The 19,429-nt window shown below is 44.1% G+C and overlaps 2 protein-coding genes across 5 annotated transcripts in view; both read left to right on the top strand.

Moving 5' to 3' along the window:
- The window catches only part of LOC102279750 (phospholipid-transporting ATPase FetA-like), a 74,553-nt gene extending 70,495 nt beyond the window's left edge, over positions 1–4,058 (top strand). The window contains exons 24-27 of the mRNA XM_070375688.1: positions 220–465; positions 636–774; positions 1,563–1,693; positions 1,789–4,058. Of these exons, the coding sequence (XP_070231789.1) occupies positions 220–465; positions 636–774; positions 1,563–1,693; positions 1,789–1,980 (708 nt within the window). The 3' untranslated portion in view covers positions 1,981–4,058. The remainder of the gene's footprint in view (positions 1–219; positions 466–635; positions 775–1,562; positions 1,694–1,788) is intronic.
- An 11,813-nt stretch (positions 4,059–15,871) lies between these two features.
- The window catches only part of RUSC2 (RUN and SH3 domain containing 2), a 61,810-nt gene continuing 58,252 nt past the window's right edge, over positions 15,872–19,429 (top strand). For 2 of the 4 annotated variants that reach the window (XM_070375666.1, XM_070375670.1), the window contains exon 1: positions 15,872–16,169. The gene's annotated coding sequence lies outside the window, so the exon portion shown is untranslated. The remainder of the gene's footprint in view (positions 16,170–19,429) is intronic. The other 2 variants (XM_005900765.2, XM_070375671.1) reach the window with 2 other exon arrangements.

The raw sequence follows: 19,429 nt of genomic DNA, 5'->3' as shown, positions 1-19,429 counted from the left end.
CTAGCTTTCTTCCACCATGTATATCCCTGCCTAGAGAGTAGGGCTTTAGAAAGGTTCTGGTCACTGCTCTGTTCTCTGGTTCCACATCTCAAGTAATCCATGAGGAATCTCCTAGGCAGCCTAACAGCAAACTCAGTGAGGGGAGAAGCCTCTACTCTGCTGGAGATGGGACCTTTGGAGAGACCCTGAGCCTTCCTCCTTACCCTCTGGTGCTTCCAGGATGTGAATGAAACATGGAGCCTACGCTTCCCAGAGCTGTATGAGCCAGGCCAGCACAACCTGTATTTCAACAAGAAGGAATTTGTGAAGTGTTTGTTGCATGGGATCTACAGTTCCTTTGTGCTGTTCTTTATCCCTATGGGGACTGTTTACAATTCAGTGCGCAAAGATGGGAAGGAGATCTCCGACTACCAGTCCTTCTCCCTGATAGTGCAGACCTCCTTGCTCTGTGTGGTCACAATGCAGGTGTGGCCGGTGGTGGGGTAAGGGGATTGCATGGGGAGCCTGTCTGGAAGAGAGGAAGGGAAGGAGGGAGGGGAGGCAGAAAGGGAGTGTCCCCTTTTATGAAATGGGAGAAGGGAGGTGACTGAAGATCCTGGGTTGTAGACTAATGTACATAAGAGGGTGCTTTTCAGATTACACTGGAGACAACCTACTGGACGATGATAAGCCATGTCTTCACCTGGGGTAGCCTGGGTTTCTACTTTTGCGTCTTATTCTTCCTGTACAGTGATGGCTTATGCTTATTGTTCCCTGACATCTTCCAGTTCCTAGGTAATATTCTGCCCAGTGTGGCAAGGGGCTGGGGCTGGGGGTGGGAGTGTGAACCAAGTCTATTTGTTTATTAAATGTTTACTGAGCAGCTACTGCTATGTATTAGACTCCATGGATATAGATATGATTGAGACATGATCTCAGCCCTAAAAGGACTCAAAATCTAGCTAGCGAAAATACTTTACCTTATTAGAGTCTCTAAGATATTTTTAAGTTTCTTACCTAATTTGAGCGTTACAAGCAGACTGAGAGATAGACAGGGCAAGAATTATTGCACCACTTTAGAGACTGGAAGTTTTTTTTAATGACTCAAATCTAGGCCTCCTGACTCCCAGTCAGATGTCCTTCCTACTATGACATAATGCCTTCTTAGCTCCTGTATTAATTTTCCCCTCTCTCATCTCCACTCTGATGAGGACAAAATAACAGACAGATGTTACTGTATATAACTGGTTCCTATTTTTTGTCAAGCCACTCATTTTTCCCCTCCAAAACCCCCCATCCCATTTTTGTGTCTCGGTCAGTGCTCTAGGACTCCTAGAACCTACCCTCACCGCTGCTGCCTTGCCTGGCCTTTAGGGGGAGACAAAGGCATGTGAATTCACAGTGACTGGCTACACCAAGGACCTCAGTACAGTCCTTTAGTGTTTATATTTTTCTCAGGAGACTAAACTGTTTCCAAATCAGTAACTTCTTTCTTTGGGCTGAAGAAGTACCTAAGTTCAGGCTGACAGCCCCCTCCCTCCAGGCGTTGGTCCCGCCTTCCCTTTCTGGCTCTTTGTTTACAGGTGTGGCCAGGAACACTCTGAACCTGCCACAGATGTGGCTGAGTGTTATCCTCAGCATAATCCTCTGCATGTTGCCTGTGATTGGGTACCAGTTTCTCAAACCACTGTTCTGGCCCGTCAGCGTGGACCAGGTGAGTGCAACAGGAATCTATCCAAATAGAATTCATGACCCTCTTAGCCTTTGCCTCTATGGATAAAAATCCTGTCCCCCATGCTCTGACTATAGATTATTGACAGAATTCATCACTGCATGAGACATCCACTGCCATACCCAATCCGGACCAAACTGAAACACACAGCCTCTCGACGCTCTGCCTACGCGTTTTCCCACAAACAGGGCTTTGGGGCCCTCATCACTTCCGGCAAGACCGTGAAGGCCAAATTGCCCAAGAGAAACAGCTTTCATTATAAAAAGTAGAGGTCTTTGGGGAAGCCCCAAAGGAGGCAGTCATTGCTCTTCCTCTCTTGGATTCACGAAACTTAATAAGGAGAGACTAGAGCCCCGGGAAACTAGCATAAACTCGCTCTTCCACTCTCACTGCAGGGGCTCAGCCTCTCCATTCCCTAGAAGGCTGTGCCCAAGTAAGGCAAGGTAAAGTAAAGAAAGAGCCCCAGACGTCTGTCAGAGTTACAGCATTTCAAGAAAAAGTCATGTCAGGCCTCCCCTTACCTTCCAAGTTCTAATCTGGACAAGCACATGTGGAGATACTGAGTGAAGAGGGGCAATGTGAGGAAGGGAAAAGAAAAGTAAGATCTAACAATCTTTCCCATACCCAGAGCAACCATAAAATTTGCCAGGGCCCCGCACAAGCAATTCACCCAGGCACCTTTCCTGGCTTCATCTGAGGTAATCAGAGTAAATCTTTTGCTGGCCTGGATACTAAAAGGAGGAGACAGCTGCGAACAGTTGGTCATAAGAAGCCAGAGGAGAGTTTCTAGACCAAAAAACGAATGGAGATTGTTCCTGCATTGGTAGGACAGCTCAAGATTTTGCCACCCTCTCTTCTCTTTGACCCAAGAACTGACACCTTTTCAGGCCTCAGAACTGGGACGGGAAATGCAGGGGATTTAAAAAAATCTTTTCTTGAGGGACATAAGCCATAACTGGTGAACATTTGTTTTCATTCCATAAAATTATTTTGAGAAGAAATTGTATGTACTTGAGAAACTGTTTCTAATAAGTTTATAGACAAGTAATAAACTGCTTATTTTGGAGTGGAGAGATTTGTATGGTCTGTTGGGGCCCCAGTGATAGTAACTCAGGCCAAGCAATAACATCAGTCTATAGATTCCTGACACCTGCCCCCTTTCAAATGAGACCAGTGTTTCCCTTCCCCAACTCTTTCTCTACTTCTTTACTTCTATTCCACTTTTCTTCCCAGTTACTAAACTCTGTCTTGGCCTCAGTATCTTTTAACTGTATATTTATATACTATTTGCACACCTTAAATATTCGTTCCCAAAGCTCAACCCTAGGTTCTCTGCTCATTTTTCTCTGTACACTTTTCCTGAGTGACTTCTTATAACGTCATGGTTTTATTTACCAAAAAAAAGAAGATTCTCAACTCTCTTTCTATCCTAGATCTCTCTTCTGAGGTCCAGATTCATTTATCAAACTGACTCTAAGACACTTCACTTAGTTGAATCTCAGGGAACTCACCAACCTGTATTAAATATATTCCTCCCAAATTTCACCCCAGGATGTCATTACTGTCATCTGAGTCACCCAAGGCAGAATACTATACTCTTCCTGTATAGTCTGATGTCTAATAAGTCATCAAGTAATATAAATTCAGCATCTCCACTGCCTTGCTTTCAGTTTCCTCCTTTATTACCACTGCCCTTGTTCATATTTGGATCATCTCTCACCTGGATTACTGCAGAAAATCTCCCCACTCATCTTTCTGGCTTTCCCCTGTCTAAAGTATCACCAGTACCATTTCCAGAGTCATCTTTCTGAACTGCAAACTTGACTGTGTCAAGCCCCAGCTTAGCATCCTCTAAGAGTCTTGCACACCTCAGGATCTAGTTAAAATCTGCATGTTTTGTTGTTGGGCCCTCTCTAGCGTTGTCTTCTACTTCTCCCCCATCTGCATTCACTCCAGTCATGCTATTTCTGGTCTTCTTGTCGTCAGCATACTGTTGTCATATCCTAACATGCTTTCCCTACTCCCTTCTTCATCTAGCAAACTTCTAGTCACCCTCCAGAAACTCAGAATAGTTGGAACTAAATAGAAGTAATGGTTGAACAACATTGTGAATGTACCAAGTGCCACTGCATTGTATACTTAAAAAGGGTTATGAGAATGTTTTGTGTTGGGAGAATTTTACCTCGATTTTAAAAAAATAAATAAACACTCAGATTAGGCACTGTCTCCTGTAAGAGCTTACCCTAATTCCTCAGTGTGACTTTTATATGTCCAATGTATTCGGTTACTCCCCTGTATATAAATGTCACCATCAGTGATATTTATCACAAGGAATTATAATCACTAATTTACCTGTCTGTGTACAATATATAATGGGTCTTTAATAAATATCTGTTGAATAAATTTAAATTAGCTTCTCTATTTTTGTTTCCCTGATAGCACTACCACCCAGTTGCTCAAACCAAAAAACTAGAAGTCTTTCTAGACAGCTCCCTTCCGTTCCTCTAATCCAATCTATCCTGTCACTTTGTCTTAGAAATATCTTTAAGTCTTTCTCCTCATATTTGTTCCCAATCCCATAAATTTCATTGTTCCTTGCCTAGACTGTGCCAACATCCTCCTCTCAGATCTCCCTGCCTCTGATTCTGCTTATTCCCAACTCATTATCCACACCACAGAGAATGATCTTTCAAAAATCCAAATCAGATCATGTCATTTGCAGTTTAAAGTCCATTAGTGAATTATCAGAGCTTTCCTGCCTTTGGCAGTGCCTACCTCTCCAGCTTCATTGTCACTTTCTGCTGCATGTACAAAATTATTTGCAATTCCCCCAAAGGTCCCACTGTCTTCAGCAGCCACTGTGCCTTGGCCCTTTCTGTTCTCTCCTCTTAGAATACATTCTTTCCTTTGTCTAGCTAAGGTCTATCTGATTTTCAACCTCAGTAGCTTTAGTTGCTTCCTCTGGGAGCCTTCACTGACACCCAATTCCCTACTCTGAGTTGTTTGCCTCTTCCTTGCACAAGACCACCTTATACATTTTTCTTATTTTTGGTTCCCATGATTTGACTGTGTATCATTTACATGCCTATTTTACTGTTTTCTCCTCTGCTAGGCCATGATGATCGCCTTGAGAATAACAGTTGTTTCATTTTTTAATTTGAATAACTAAGCAAAATGCTAACGCTTGGATTATTAATGTTTTTCAATTAGTAAGTAAATGAATGAAATCTGCTACCTTTTATTTTTCCTAAAACTGTCTTTTACCTGTCCTTTCGATGTGAATTTTATCCTTCAGGATCTAGTTTCCATTTATACTTAGCAGGCATCTTTTTATGAAACACAGTCACTCATGGCCTCCTGACTAGAGCCATTGCTCTTCCTCCCTTAGATTTACACAACTTAAGAAGAAATAAGAGCCCCTGGAAACCAGTGTAATACCACACTTCCACTCTCACTCCAGGGGCTCAACCTTTTCATTCCCTAAAAGGCTGTGCCTGGTAAGGCAAAGTAAGGTAAAAAATAAGCCCCAGACATCTGTCACAATTACAGCATTTCAAAAAAAAGTCATGTCAGGCCTCCTCTACCAACCCTTCCAAGTTCTAATCTGGACAAGCACATGTGGAAGTGAAACTGTTTACCACGGATTGCTACTCAAACCCATGTGCTGGGACTCGAACCATCCAAAACCCAGTCTGGGAGTTGAACCCACATGGCTGGGACTCAAACCCAGCCAAAACATTGCTTGGGACTTGACCCACGTGGCAGGGACTCAAACCCAGCCAAAACCCACAGTACCTGGTTTCTGGACCTAATGAAGCTCAGGTTCTTGATATCTCAACACAGAAAGAATTTGGTGAGAGACAAAGTGATAGGTAAGAAGTGGATTTATTCACATACAGAGAGAAGCAAACTCCACAGACAGAGTGTGGGCCACTACAGAAGATGAGTGCGGCCTTTAAATGTGGCATGGTTAGTTTTTATAGGCCGGGCAATTTAATATGCTAATGAGTGGTAGGATTCCAACTATTTGGGGGAAGGGGTGGAGATTTCCAGGATTTGGGCCACTGCCCTTTCCTTGATCTCTCAACAGTGCCTTGGAACTGTCATGGCACTTCTGGCTGTGCCATTTCACTTGCTGATCTAGTTTTGCCTGCTATCATGATCCCATTTGATTCTGGTTGGTATATGTTGTGTGAATTCTTTCAAAAGTTGTGCCCTGCCCCTTTCCCTCCTGTTAAAGAAGTAATGGGTGAAAAGGGGGAATGTGAGGAAGGGAAAAGAAGGATCTAATAATCGTTCCCATACCCAGAGCAACCATAAAATTTGCCAGGGCCTGGCACAAGCATATTCACCCAGGCAGCCTTACCAGGTTTATCTGAGGGATTCAGGAAGAGTCTTTTGCTGGCCTGGATACCAAAAGGAGGAGGCAGCTGTGAACAATTGGTCATAAGAAGCCAAAGGAGAGTTTCTGGACCAGAAAAAGAATGGAGATTGTTCTTGCCTTGGTAGGACAGCTCAAGATTTTGCCTCCTTCTCTTCTCTTTGAAGAGTGACTGAGGAGATACCCCATGTCCAAGGGCAGAGGAGAAGCCACAGCAAGATGGTAGGAGGGGTGAAACTGCATTTTGAATCAAACCCCATACCCACCAGAGATGCTCAGAGGGCTCAAACATACCTTGTATGCATCAGGACCCAGAGACCCCACAGAAACTGAGACAGAACTGTGTTTGAGTATCTCCTGAGGAGGTATAGCATGGCCATTGATGACACGCCCCAGGCTGAGCACTTCCCTGGTGGCCCAGATGGTAAAGCATCTGTCTACAATGCAGGAGACCCGGGGTCGATCCCTGGGTCAGGAAGATCCCCTGGAGAAGGAAATGGCAATCCACTCCAGTACTATTGCCTGGAAAATCCCATGGACAGAGGAGCCTGGTAGGCTACAGTCCATGGGGTCACAAAGAGTCAGAGACAACTGAGCCTCAAACCAGTAATTCCTTAACCCCCAAAGCTTCTAGTCAAGTTGAAGTCCTCAGTATTCTTGTCTTGAGAACCCCATAAACAGTATGAAAAGACAAAATGATAGGATACTGAAAGAGGAACTCCCCAGGTCAGTAGGTGCCCAATATGCTACTGGAGATCAGTGGAGAAATAACTCCAGAAAGAATGAAGGGGTGGAGCCAAAGCAAAAACAATACCCAGTTGTGGATGTGACTGGTGATAGAAGCAAGGTCTGATGTTGTAAAGAGCAATACTGCATAGGAACCTGGAATGTTAGTTCCATGAATCGAGGCAAATTGGAAGTAGTCAAACAGGAGATGGCAAGAGTGAACGTCGACATCCTAGGAATCAGCGAGCTAAAATGGACTGGAATGGGTGAATTTAACTCAGATGACCATTATATCTACTACTGTGGGCAGGAATCCCTTAGAAGAAATGGAGTAGCCATCATGGTCAACAAAAGAGTCCAAAATGCAGTACTTGGATGCAATCTCAAAAACGACAGAATCATCTCTGTTCGTTTCCAAGGCAAACCATTCAATATCACAGTAATCCAAGTCTATGCCCCAACCAGTAATGCTGAAGAAGCTGAAGTTGAATGGTTCTATGAAGACCTACAAGACCTTTTAGAACTAACACCCAAAAAAGATGTCCTTTTCATTATAGGGGACTGGAATGCAAAAGTAGGAAGTCAAGAAACACCTAGGGTAACAGGCAAATTTGGCCTTGGAATTGGAATGAAGCAGGGCAAAGGCTAAGAGTTTTGCCAAGAGAATGCATTGGTCATAGCAAACACCATCTTCCAACAACACAAGAGAAAACTCTACACATGGACATCACCAGATGGTCAACACCGAAATCAGATTGATTATATTCTTTGCAGCCAAAGATGGAGAAGCTCAATACAGTCAGCAAAAACAAGACCAGGAGCTGACTGTGGCTCAGATAATGAACTCTCCTTATTGCCAAATTCAGACTTAAATTGAAGAAAGTAGGGAAAACCACTAGACCATTCAGCTATGACCCAAATCAAATCCCTTATGGATTATACAGTGGAAGTGAGAAATAGATTTAAGGGACTAGATCTGATAGGTAGAGTGCCTGATGAACTACGGACGGAGGTTCGTGACATTGTACAGGAGACAGGGATCAAGACAATCCCCATGGGAAAAAATGCAAAAAAGCAAAATGCCTGTCTGGGGAGGCCTTAGAAATAGCTGTGAAAAGAAGAGAAGCAAAAGGCAAAAGAGAAAAGGAAAGATATTCCCATTTCAATGCAGAGTTCCAAAGAATAGCAAGGAGAGATAAGAAAGCCTTCCTTAGTGATCAATGCAAAGAAATAGAGGAAAACAGAATGGGAAAGACTAGCGATCTCTTCAAGAAAATTAGAGATACCAAGGGAACATTTCATGAAAAGATGGGCTCGATAAAGGACAGAAATGGTATGGACCTAACAGAAGCAGAAGATATTAAGAAGAGGTGGCAAGAATACACAGAAGAACTGTACAAAAAAGATCTTCATGACCCAGATAATCACGATGGTGTGATCACTGACCTAGAGCCAGACATCCTGGAATGTGAAGTCAAGTGGGCCTTAGAAAGCATCACTACGAACAAAGCTAGTGGAGGTGATGGAATTCCAGTTGAGCTATTTCAAGACCTGGAAGATGATGCTGTGAAAGTGCTGCACTCAATATGCCAGTAAATTTGGAAAACTCAGCAGTGGCCACAGGACTGGAAAAGGTCAGTTTTCATTCCAATCCCAAAGAAAGGCAATGCCACGGAATGCTCAAACTACCACACAATTGCACTCATCTCACATGCTAGTAAAGTAATGCTCAAAATTCTCCAAGCCAGGCTTCAGCAATACATGAACCGTGAACTTCCAGATGTTCAAGCTGGATTTAGAAAAGGCAGAGGAACCAGAGATTAAATTGCCAACATCTGCTGGATCATGGAAAAAGCAAGAGAGTTCCAGAAAAACATCTCCTTCTGCTTTATTGACTTTGCCGAAGCCTTTGACTTTGTGGATCACAACAAACTGAGGAAAATTCTTCAAGAAATGGGAATACCAGACCACCTGACCTGCCTCCTGAGAAACTTATATGCAGGTCAAGAAGCAACAGTTAGAACTGCACATGGAACAACAGACTGGTTCCAAACCAGGAAAGAAGTACATCAAAGCTGTATATTGTTACCCTACTTATTTATCTTATATGCAGAGTACATCATGAGAAATACTGGACTGGATGAAGCACAAACTGGAATCAAGATTGCTGAGAGAAATATCAATAATCTCAGATATGCAGATGACATCACTGATATGGCAGAAAGTAAAGACGGACTAAAGAGCTTCTTGATGAAAGTGAAAGAGAGTGGAAAACCTGGCTTAAAGCTCAATATTCAGAAAACTAAGATTATGGCATCTGGTCCCATCACTTCATGGCAAATAGATGGGGAAACAGTGGCAGACTTTATTTTGGGGGGCTCCAAAATCACTGCAGATGGTGACTGCAGCCATGAAATTAAAAGACACTTGCTCCTTGGAAAAAAAGTTATGATCAACCTAGACAGCATATTAAAAAGCAGAGACATTACTTTGCTGACAGAGGTCCATCTAGTCAAAGCTATGGTTTTTCCCATAGTCATATATGGATGTGAGAGTTGGACTATAAAGAAAACTGAGTGCTGAAGATGCTTTTGAACTGTGGTGTTGGAGAAGACTCTTGAGAGTCCCTTGGACAGCAAGGAGATCCAACCAGTTCATCCTAAAGGAAATCAGTCCTGAATGTTCATTGGAAGGACTGATGCTGAAGCTGAAACTGCAATACTTTGGCCACCTGATGTGAAGATCTGACTCATTTGAAAAGACTCTGATGCTAGGAAAGACTGAAGGCAGGAGGAGGGGAGCACAGAGGATGAGATGGTTGGATGGCATCACCAACTCGATGGACATGAGTTTGAGTAAACTCCAGGATTTGGTGATGGACAGGGAGGCTTGATGTGCTGCAGTCCATGGTGTCACAAAGAGTCGGACACATCTGGTGGACTAAACTGGACTGAACTTCTCTTTGACCCAAGAACTGACACCTCTTCAGGTCAATAATATCCCCCCAAACTCCTGAACATTTGGCACCCTCCCTGATGGCTCATATGCATCTTGGGAGAGTTGAGTCTTGGTCTCTACTAAGGAGCCAATGGCAATCCACTCCAGTATTCTTGCTGGGAAAATTCCATAGAGGAATTCCTATTCCACAGGGTAAAGGAGCCTGGCGAGGTATAGTCCATTCAGTCACAAAGAATTGGACATGACTTTTTTTTCAAGGATCCAAAACAGCAGATGCTTCTTTCCAAGGTGAAGTTTTAGATAACCATGTAAGACTTGCCAAAAAATCGGATATGAAAAGTCTCGAAGTCTTAATTCCTTACCCACCTTGAGAAAGGGGCCAGAAATTCAGACATTGGAAGAGTATCCTTGGAGAGAATTACTGGTGAGCTTTGAGTCCCACCCTCAGTTCAGTTTTGAAAGGGTATAAGGAAATTACTTGCCAAGATTGATACAGTTAATGGGTGGAGGGATACAGAGAACTCATGCCTGACTCATACCTGGAAAATCTCAAAAGTGAGAGAAGAGCTAGCTATTTGTTCTACGGCAGAGCAAGAGGAGATATTAATAGTGGTGGTGAGATTGGCATTGTTTTTCAGCACAAGTGGTTCATGAGTGCTCCCCATAGATCAGACATGAGCCATAAAAGAAACCTAGTTAGGGTTTCTTTATCTGGTCGCAGAGACCATCTGAAAGGTTGAGGAGACTTCCCCAGAAGGAAGCAAGAGATATGGTGTCAAATGCCTGGATATTTCTAAATAGATAGAAGGTTGCCTGAGGGTGGGATTGATTGCCTGTCTAAGAGCATGAGGTAAATTTTCTATATCTTGATTTCAGAGGTGGTTACATGGATGTATGTATACATTTGTCAAAACTCATCAAACTGTACACTTAAAATCTGTGCATTTTATTGTGCATAATTATATTTCAGTAAAGTTGATTTTTTAACTGCCTACTGCTACTGCTGCTGCTAAGTCGCTTCAGTCGTGTCCGACTCTGTGCGACCCCATAGACGGCAGCCCACCAGGCTCTCCGTCCCTGGGATTCTCCAGGCAAGAACACTGGAGTGGGTTGCCATTTCCTTCTCCAATGCATGAAATTGAAAAGTGAGAGTGAAGTTGCTCAGTCGTGTCCGACTCTAGCGACCCCATGGACTGCAGCCTACCAGGCTCCTCCATCCATGGGATTTTCCAGGCAAGAGTACTGGAGTGGGGTGCCACTGCCTTCTCCATTTTAACTGCCTAGAGATTTCTAAAGGAGCTATAAGTGATCAGCTAGAGGAGCTGAATTCACTCACCTTAAAGTAAATTGGTATAGGAGAAATATCTACACCAACAAAGAAAGAATCTGTCAAAAAAAATGGATTTTAGATACCTGCCAAACACTAAAACTAGTCTGTGACAGTATTAGTCAAGTAAGAACCTTCTTCTCCCTCCACCCTGCTCAAACACCTGAGAAAGAAGATTAGCAAACTGGGGCATGGAAAAGAGATAAGTGAGGAACGATAGACATCTACTAAGCCTCACTGAACGTGACCATCTGCAATAGGGCCAAGCTGAGAGATAAGAAAAACTCTCATTTTAAAGTATGAAATTTAAAAAATACTTTCATTACCTTAGGCATCTTAAATATTCAAAGTAACAAGTACTGATTGCTACCTTAAAATGACCAGAAAATTCATAAAGTCTCACGCAATAGGTTAAGAGTAGGAGACAATATAAAATGGTTTCATGGTTATAGGCTTCCTTGGTCATTCAGACAGTAAAGAATCTGATACTGACCCCACAAATTGCCATTCTTTCAAAGTTCCAATTACACACACACACACACACACACACACACACACACACACACACTGCCTTCTATCACATTCATCCATATACAATTATTTATTGAGTGTCTGCCATGTCTGGGCACTGTTCTATATGCTGCCCATACAGTGAAAGACAACAAAAAAGATTTCTACTCTCACGGAGCTTACCTTCTAGAAGAAGAGACAGTATCAAAGTAAACAAGATCATTCAGATAGTAAGTGCTATGAAGATACTACAGTAGCTGCTTTAACAGTGAGAGACTGTGAGTGGGGAGGTGTAGCTAACTTTCTGACCACCTTTTTTGGTGGTCAGAAAAGGACTTTCTGAGGAAGTAACATGTGACATGAGACTTGAATGACTAAAAGGATTTAGCTTTGCAAAAATCTAATGGAAGGACATTCAAGTCCCTAAGATAGGAGCAAGCTTTGTATGTAAGAAACCTAAGTCTAATGTGGATAAAACATTGTGAGCAAAGAGGAGAGTGGTTGGAGAGGTATGATAAGATGCAGTGGAAGACTTTAAAGCCAGTTTGAAAAGATTGTTTAAGCCATTCTATGGGCAATAGGACTGTAAAAGTGACATCAGAGAGATTAGGAGGAAGTTACAATTGTCTAAGCATGGAATGGTGGTGGCTTAGACTATGGAAGCAGTGAAGAAATAAGTGGATGAGTAGAAGATGCATTTTGAAGATAAAACCAAAGGACTCTGTGGGTTAGCTGCAGAAGATGCAGGCACTGGTTTATCAAATAAGCCCCTTGATTTACTCAACGGTGCTAAATCCATAGATTACTAGCTCTTCCCACTCAGCTCTTGGTGACGGGATGAGTCATGTTCATGCCAGTTGACTCCACTAGTCCTAGCCACAGTTGGCCAAGAGTGGATATGTGACCCCAATCTATGTTATCTTTCTTGTAATTAGAATTCTGAGAAGTTAAGTCAGTGATGAGAATAGTTGCTAAAAGGTCATATAATTTCAGAAAGAGAGGTGGTCATGACTTGCTCTAAGTATGAAGATGAGTGGGCAATGTGTCTGGTTTTTAGAGAGAAGAATAAAACAAAAAGAGAAACAGATGAGACATTATTTCATTTCAGGAGAGTACCCCTTGAGGGGTTTTCTGAAGTTGGATGGGTTATGAGATCTTTTCACTTGAGCTAGATGGAATAACTGCCAAAAGCAAAAAGAGAGAGGTGATTCTAGCATACATAGGCCAGGTTTATACTTGTTCCTCATCTACAGTGTCTCAGGAATAGGGAGAGATCGTGGGACAAGTTGGCTTATCCTGCGATTTTAAGAACTTTGGGGGAAAGACCATATTTACCACTGCCAGAAACAGAGAAACAAGGGAGCATTGTCCTAGATCCAACATTTCCCTGTAATCCTAGCTCCAAATCTTCTAAGAGGTGTACAAAGGGTTTTGGAGAAAACTCAGCATTTGGAGGATCCTGGGAGTCATCTGAGGCTATTTGCTCTTCTTTACCTCCAACCTCCAGTGACACATTAAATTAATCGTTAAGTCCTCTAGAGTCTATACCCTTAATATCTCTTGAATCTATATCCTCATATCTAACCCCTTAGCCACTGCCCTAATTCACACCCTCCCATTTCTCATCACAATTACCACAGTCTCCTAACTGGTCTCTTTCCTCTAAGTCAGTATCCACACTGTGACTGAAGTGAGGTTTCTAAAGTTCGTATCTGTTCAAATACTGATAATATTGCAGAATATTTCTGCCTTTAACAATGCAAATAATTCCTTCTCTCGGTGATGCAAATTAATTTTGTCTGGAAGAGAATTTACATTTATAAAAGTCAAATACCCTTGTGAATCAGTCTTAGTGTCTTATTGGTTCTTTCATTAATTAGTGAAATATGGCTTTATTTTATATTTGTATAAGGCTCATGATTTTAACTTTTTGAAAATTATCCCATAACACAAATAACAGGAAGTAACCCACATTTGCTGAGGTCAAAAATAAAACCATATGAATGGATAGAAGGATGCATCATCAACCCAGGATAAGAGTTAAACGGCCTCAGTGAGAAGTAGAATCAGCTACTGGAGGCCCCAAGAATCTGGGGAGTAGTCTGTGTCTTCACTTGACTCCTCTCTAGGCAACAGACTGATACTTCTCAGCAAATTGGTTTTTTCTGCAACTCAGGCCATTTGACAAGTAAAATTTGACACCACTCTCAAATTTTCATGGTAAGTCTGCTGCTGCTAAGTCACTTCAGTCGTGTCCAACTCTGTGCGACCCCATAGACGGCAACCGTGAGTAAAAGTGTAATTCTCTCTCCCCCAAGTCCAAATTCTCAGGGAAAGGGTTCCAATTGGCATAGCTTAGGCTAAGGCCCCACCCTGGACCCTTTATCTGTACAAACATGCAGTTTTTCACTGGTCTCCCTGACTAAAGCCCTCTCCACTTTTCCCCCAGAATTGTAGTTCTAAAATTCATATTTGATTTACCATCCTGCCTTGAGATAAAATATTTCTCCACTGCTTACTGGATGAGTCCCAGCTCCTTTGTTTGTCATGGAAGGCTCTTCATTATCACATCCCTGACCATCTTTGCTATACTCTCTGCATCGGTCCCACATCTCGATCATATCAGTTGCTTTGCCCCATTGTTCTTATATGCATGCTTCCCCCACACCTTTTATCTCCCACTCATTATTCAAAGCTCAGCTCACATGACTTTTGTGAGGCCTGAGGATGTATTACACAATATGACATTTATCTGCTTCCTTGACTGTGACCTAACAAGCCTGGGAGTGCCTAGAGCACAGGATCTCAGACTCTCTTTCACAAAGGATGGAACCTAGTGAGGTTCTAATAACTATTCATTGAAAGCCCACCTGCCCCCACCCCCCTTTGGATACAAGAAGACAACAGTCTTCAGTGTCTCACATACACATACACCCTGCCTAGGAGCAGGAAGCACATGAGTTCTGATAAAGAAAAAAATATTCATTACACTTGTTAAAGATGGTAAGGCAAACTTTATTTGCAGGGGCGGGGCAGGGGGGAGGGTAGGGAGGGGCCGGGGATCAGGGAATAGCTATAGGAACCACTGCAATGAGGTGCTGCAGTAGGGGAGAGATTGAGCTCAACTCAGACCCCAACAAAGACAAGTGATAATTTATTAGCAGGGTAGCAGCAGGGTAGAGATCAGTGGCTGGAAAATTACAGCCTTCATCTATTCTGGCTGCTATAATAAAACACCAGGGACTCCCCTGGTGGTCCAGTGGTTAGCCTTTGTGCTCCCAATGCATGGGGCAGGGGTTTGGTCCTTGGTTGGGACCGAAGGTCCTGCATGCTGCATGCCGTGGCTAAAAAACACACCACACTACAGACTGGGTAGCTTATAAGCAAATTTCTTAGAGTTCTAGAAGCTATAAGTCTGAGACCAAGGTGCCAGCATGGCCACTAGGTGCTCTCTGGTCAGCTACTTCCCCATCTGAAGGACTGGGCTAGGGAGCTCCATGAGATATCTTCTGTGACGCTACTAATCCTAATCATGCAAGATCCTCACGACCTAATCACCTCTCAAAGGCCCCACCTACTAATGTTTGGGGGTTAGGATTTCAACATACGAATTTTGGAGGGACATGAACATAGCATTTACTAAGAAGAAACATCAGAGGAAAGGGGGATTCTTGGTAGATCAACTCAACAGAATTCTTGCTGAAAGCAGGCCAAGGTGATAAATACCAAGGACGGTCAGATATCAAGAGCGGAGAATTTCCAATAAACCGATTTAAAGGGATTCTTGCTTAAACTGGATTCTACAAGGACAAAGAGGGAAGCCCAAAGTCAAGCCTGGTCCAGGGCCGACTCAGAAGAACCTGACTAAATTTTTGGCCAGAGGAGACAGTCTTTGTTCCGTTCTAGACTTTACCAGGCTTCTTCATCCTGGCTATGCTGGGGTGCTTTTAAAAATATCAAGGCTGGGCACCACCCAACCCCTACTCCACCCTACCCGTGCTTCTGGATCAATTGGTCTCTGCTGAGGTCAGGCTTTAGTTTTGTCTTTCTATTTTTCCCAAGAGGTTGTACTGCGGTGTCAGGCAGAGAATCGCTCCATTAGGCGACGGCGGATGCGCAGATGCACCTGCCTTCCACACGCCAGTTAAGCCGCGCGCGAGGGTTTTCTAGGTTCCAGCACACCCCAGCCACTTAGCCGGCACCACCCCGAAGGGGCGGGGCCCAGGCCGCAGAAGGCGGGGCCACGGCTGAAGCTCAGCCGCTCCCCTCTCGGGAAAGCACTGCGCGTGACTCGCGGCGCTCAGTGCAGAGGGAGCCAGGAGGTGGGCGATCACCCCCACTGGCCCAGAGGGCCGAACTACTGGCCGTCCCAAGGGGCGGCAGGAGGGCAATTCAGATCGGACCATCGGCGCCACAGCTGCAGGGGAGGACCGGGCGTTACCAAGCTGTCTGAGAGAAGGGGGACGACTGCTTGTCCCGGCTGCAACGCGACCCCTGCAGGGCGCGAGACGCTGCCGCTGCCTGCGCGATAGGACCACGCCGAGGCGAGAAACCAGGTAGGACGCGTCTTTGGGGCAGGCGAGATCCCGGAGATCCGCTGTCCTCGCGTTCCAAATGATCCCTTGGGAGAAAGGCCCTCAGTTTGCTCACCTATCCAGTCCTTAGCGCGCCCTCCCTTCCCTTCAGCCCTTCGCCCTCGTCCCGTCAGCCCCACCCTTCGGTCTTGCTTGACCCTCTGGACCAACCTCATCTTCAGTCCTATTCCTTCAGTTCCGCCATCCACTAAATCCTCAGTCACCCAGGACAAGCCATCCTTTGGGGCGTCACCTCAGGTCCACCCTAACCGTCTCCTCAAACTGTCCCTTCGAGACACCCCCTCAGCTGACTCGCGCCCAGGGGTCATCGTTGTCCCCACATCTCCTGTGACGGCCCTGGAGGAGCGCGCGTGGCCGCTCAGCACCCAACCCGGCGACTGCGGCGAGAGTCCTCTGCACGCCGGGTCCTTTGCACCCTCCGCCCCTTTGGCCCCTGGTTCCCACCTTGATGCCTGTTTGAGCCGGGCTGGGATCGCTCTCTCACATCCAGTTTTACCTTGGGAAAACCTGTGGCCTGGCATTTTGCCAGCCCACTGCTACCGCTCTTACCTGCTGCAAAGGGTATCGTGATACCGTTGCCCAGGGCTGCCTTGGGATGCCAGGCTGGCCCTGAGGACACCAGGGGGCTGCCCTGGAGGCAAGGACCGTACACAATTCATGTGTATCTCCAGTGCCCAGCACAGTGCCTGGCACATGGTAGACTCGGTAAATATTTGATGGGTGAGTGAATGAATGAAACCAATGCAGAGGCTGTGAGGCAGTGTTTCATGGGAAGACGTGTCACTAGTTACATGAATTGGGGGGAAAAACGAAGGGCGTCAGGGGATTACTTGCGGTGCTCATGGTGGGAGCATAAAACTGAACATACTCAGTCTCTCAGTTCATGCATCTAATTTCATTTACATAGAAGCTTCTTTTTATTAGCTGTTTTACCTTTATGTTTACCAAAAAGAAAAAATTAAGGTCCAAGGCTGCAGAAATTTTTATTGGTCAGTCCTTCAGTGGCTGCCCAGATAATCTTTAAAGAGCTTTACCCAGGTGACCCCCCTCCTCTTGCCCTAGAGACTAACTGCTCCCTCTAGGGAAGAATTGTGGAGGCTAGCCACATCCTTCAAACCTGATTCAGTGTACCTGATCAGCTGGTGCTTCAGGACAGGTTGGAAGAATGACCTCAGTTACTTTACCCTTTTAATTCTTGGATACCTCCCCTTCCCCTGCCTCCAATGGAGAGGGGAGACATCCCAGCCTGGCCTAGTGTGAGACTTATCAAAGATTCCTAAATACTACTATAGTATGATCAGGCCATATGAGCCATTTATATCTCAGTAGACCAGCATCAGGCAGGGATTACCACTATCTGAACAGTGTCAGTAATAAACAAGAACACAGGCCTTTTAAAGATGGGATTCTCAAAGAACAGAGAGCCTGAAATCTGTTTTTGTTGGTTCCTAAGAGGATGACATGAACAGATTCAATTTCCTGAAGCTAAGACAGGGTTTGGCGATCTCAATTTTGGCCCAGGGTCCGTGGGGAAATCGATGATACTGCTGACTGATGAAACAATGGCTGGAAAGCTGCAGGAGTTTATAAGAAGTAGTTGCCTGACGACTAGAGGCATTATTGTCACTGGGGCTCAGAGTACTGTTGTTCAGTCACTGAGTCGTGTCTGACTCTGTGACCCCATGTACTGTAGCACACCAGTCTTCTCGGTCCTTCACTATCTCCCTGGGCTTGCTCAAACTCTTATCTTTTGAGTCAGTGATGCCATCCAACCACCTCATCCTCCGTGACCGCCTTCTCCTCTTGCCCTCAATCTTTCCCAGCATCAGGGTCTTTTCCAATGAGTCAGCTCTTCACATCAAGTGGCCAAAGTATTGGAACTTCAGCATCAGTCCTTCCAATGAATATTCTGGGTTGATTGCCTTTAGGATTGACTGGTTTGATCTCATTGCTGTCCAAGGGACACTCAAGAGTCTACTCCAGCACCACAGTATGAAAGTGTCAATTCAGAGTATTGGTAGGTAAAAACTGTGACTGGAGTTTCTTGGGAGGCTCCGTGGAAATTAGTAATGGTAATGGTGTCAGGGAGTTGGGAGATCCCACCGCTGTCTCTGGTGTTCTGCTATGCCAGTCCCTCCTCACTCACATATGTGCTCAGTTGTATTCGACTCTGCGTGTCCCTCCTACTGTATGGCTGTAGAGCATTCTCCGTCATTGTTTCTCTTCTGCTTTGAGCCAGGTCAAAATCTGATTTCCTCTGATTTTTATGTTAAGTGCCTAAGGTCCCTTTTTGAGGCCAGTCCTTCCTGACTGGAAGCTGGGTATGCTCTCACTCATTTCTAGCTTTGGTTTATCCTTCTCTACTTTTTCTTTCTCCCATTCTCTGACTTTGTAACTTTAGAAAGTAAGTCTTGGATCACAGATACTCAAAGCAGGAAGGGGCTCCTGAGCAGAATTAAGCATGGAGTTTAGAGACCAGTACTTTTAATTTTTTTTTTTTTTTGGTTAACCAATATGTTTTTAATCAGCTTTTCTACACTAGTCTGTCTAGGTCCCTGTTGAGACCTCAGTATCCCCAAAACACTCTGGATTATTTATTTTCTCTTCACTTCCAATATGGCAGAGCATTGCCAGATAAAATACAGGATGCCAAGTTAAATTTGAATTTCAGATAAATAACAGAGTATCCCGTGTTTTTATTTGCTTCCTGTATTTTTATTTGCTTCCCTAGTTCATGGGAAGGTTTATGTGTTCTATTTTTCTCTGTGCAACTTTAGGACAATAACTCATCGTTTTTTTCTGTTACTCATACACAATGACTGAGCACTTAGTAAAAGTCAGTTGACTGAGATGGCTCACTGACTGCATGTTAGGGTAAGGGCAGGCTCTGTAGAGATAGTCCGTTGATCAGTGTTGAGGTTACCCAGAAAACACTCACTCAAACATTGACATATGATATTATAGTTCCTGTCAAATGAGTCTGTCATGCAAAATGAGTGTATTGTTTTGAATGACCACATATAAACATTGCTCTGAGATTGACTTCAGGGGGTGAGGGTGGAGAATGGGATGCATTCTAATGAAAAGTTATAACTCATAGCAGAATCTCTCTGGTATTACATTTATTCTTTTTTACTTAAGTTGTGGTAAAATTTATATAACATGAAATTTACTATTTAAACAGTTCTTAAACATACAATTCAGTGTCATTAAGTACATTC

This window comes from Bos mutus, chromosome 8 (assembly GCF_027580195.1).
Source record: "Bos mutus isolate GX-2022 chromosome 8, NWIPB_WYAK_1.1, whole genome shotgun sequence".
In the NCBI taxonomy this organism is placed as follows: Eukaryota; Metazoa; Chordata; class Mammalia; order Artiodactyla; family Bovidae; genus Bos; species Bos mutus.
The sequence above is the reverse complement of the archived record's forward strand: the minus strand, read 5'-3'. Positions and strand labels throughout refer to the sequence as shown.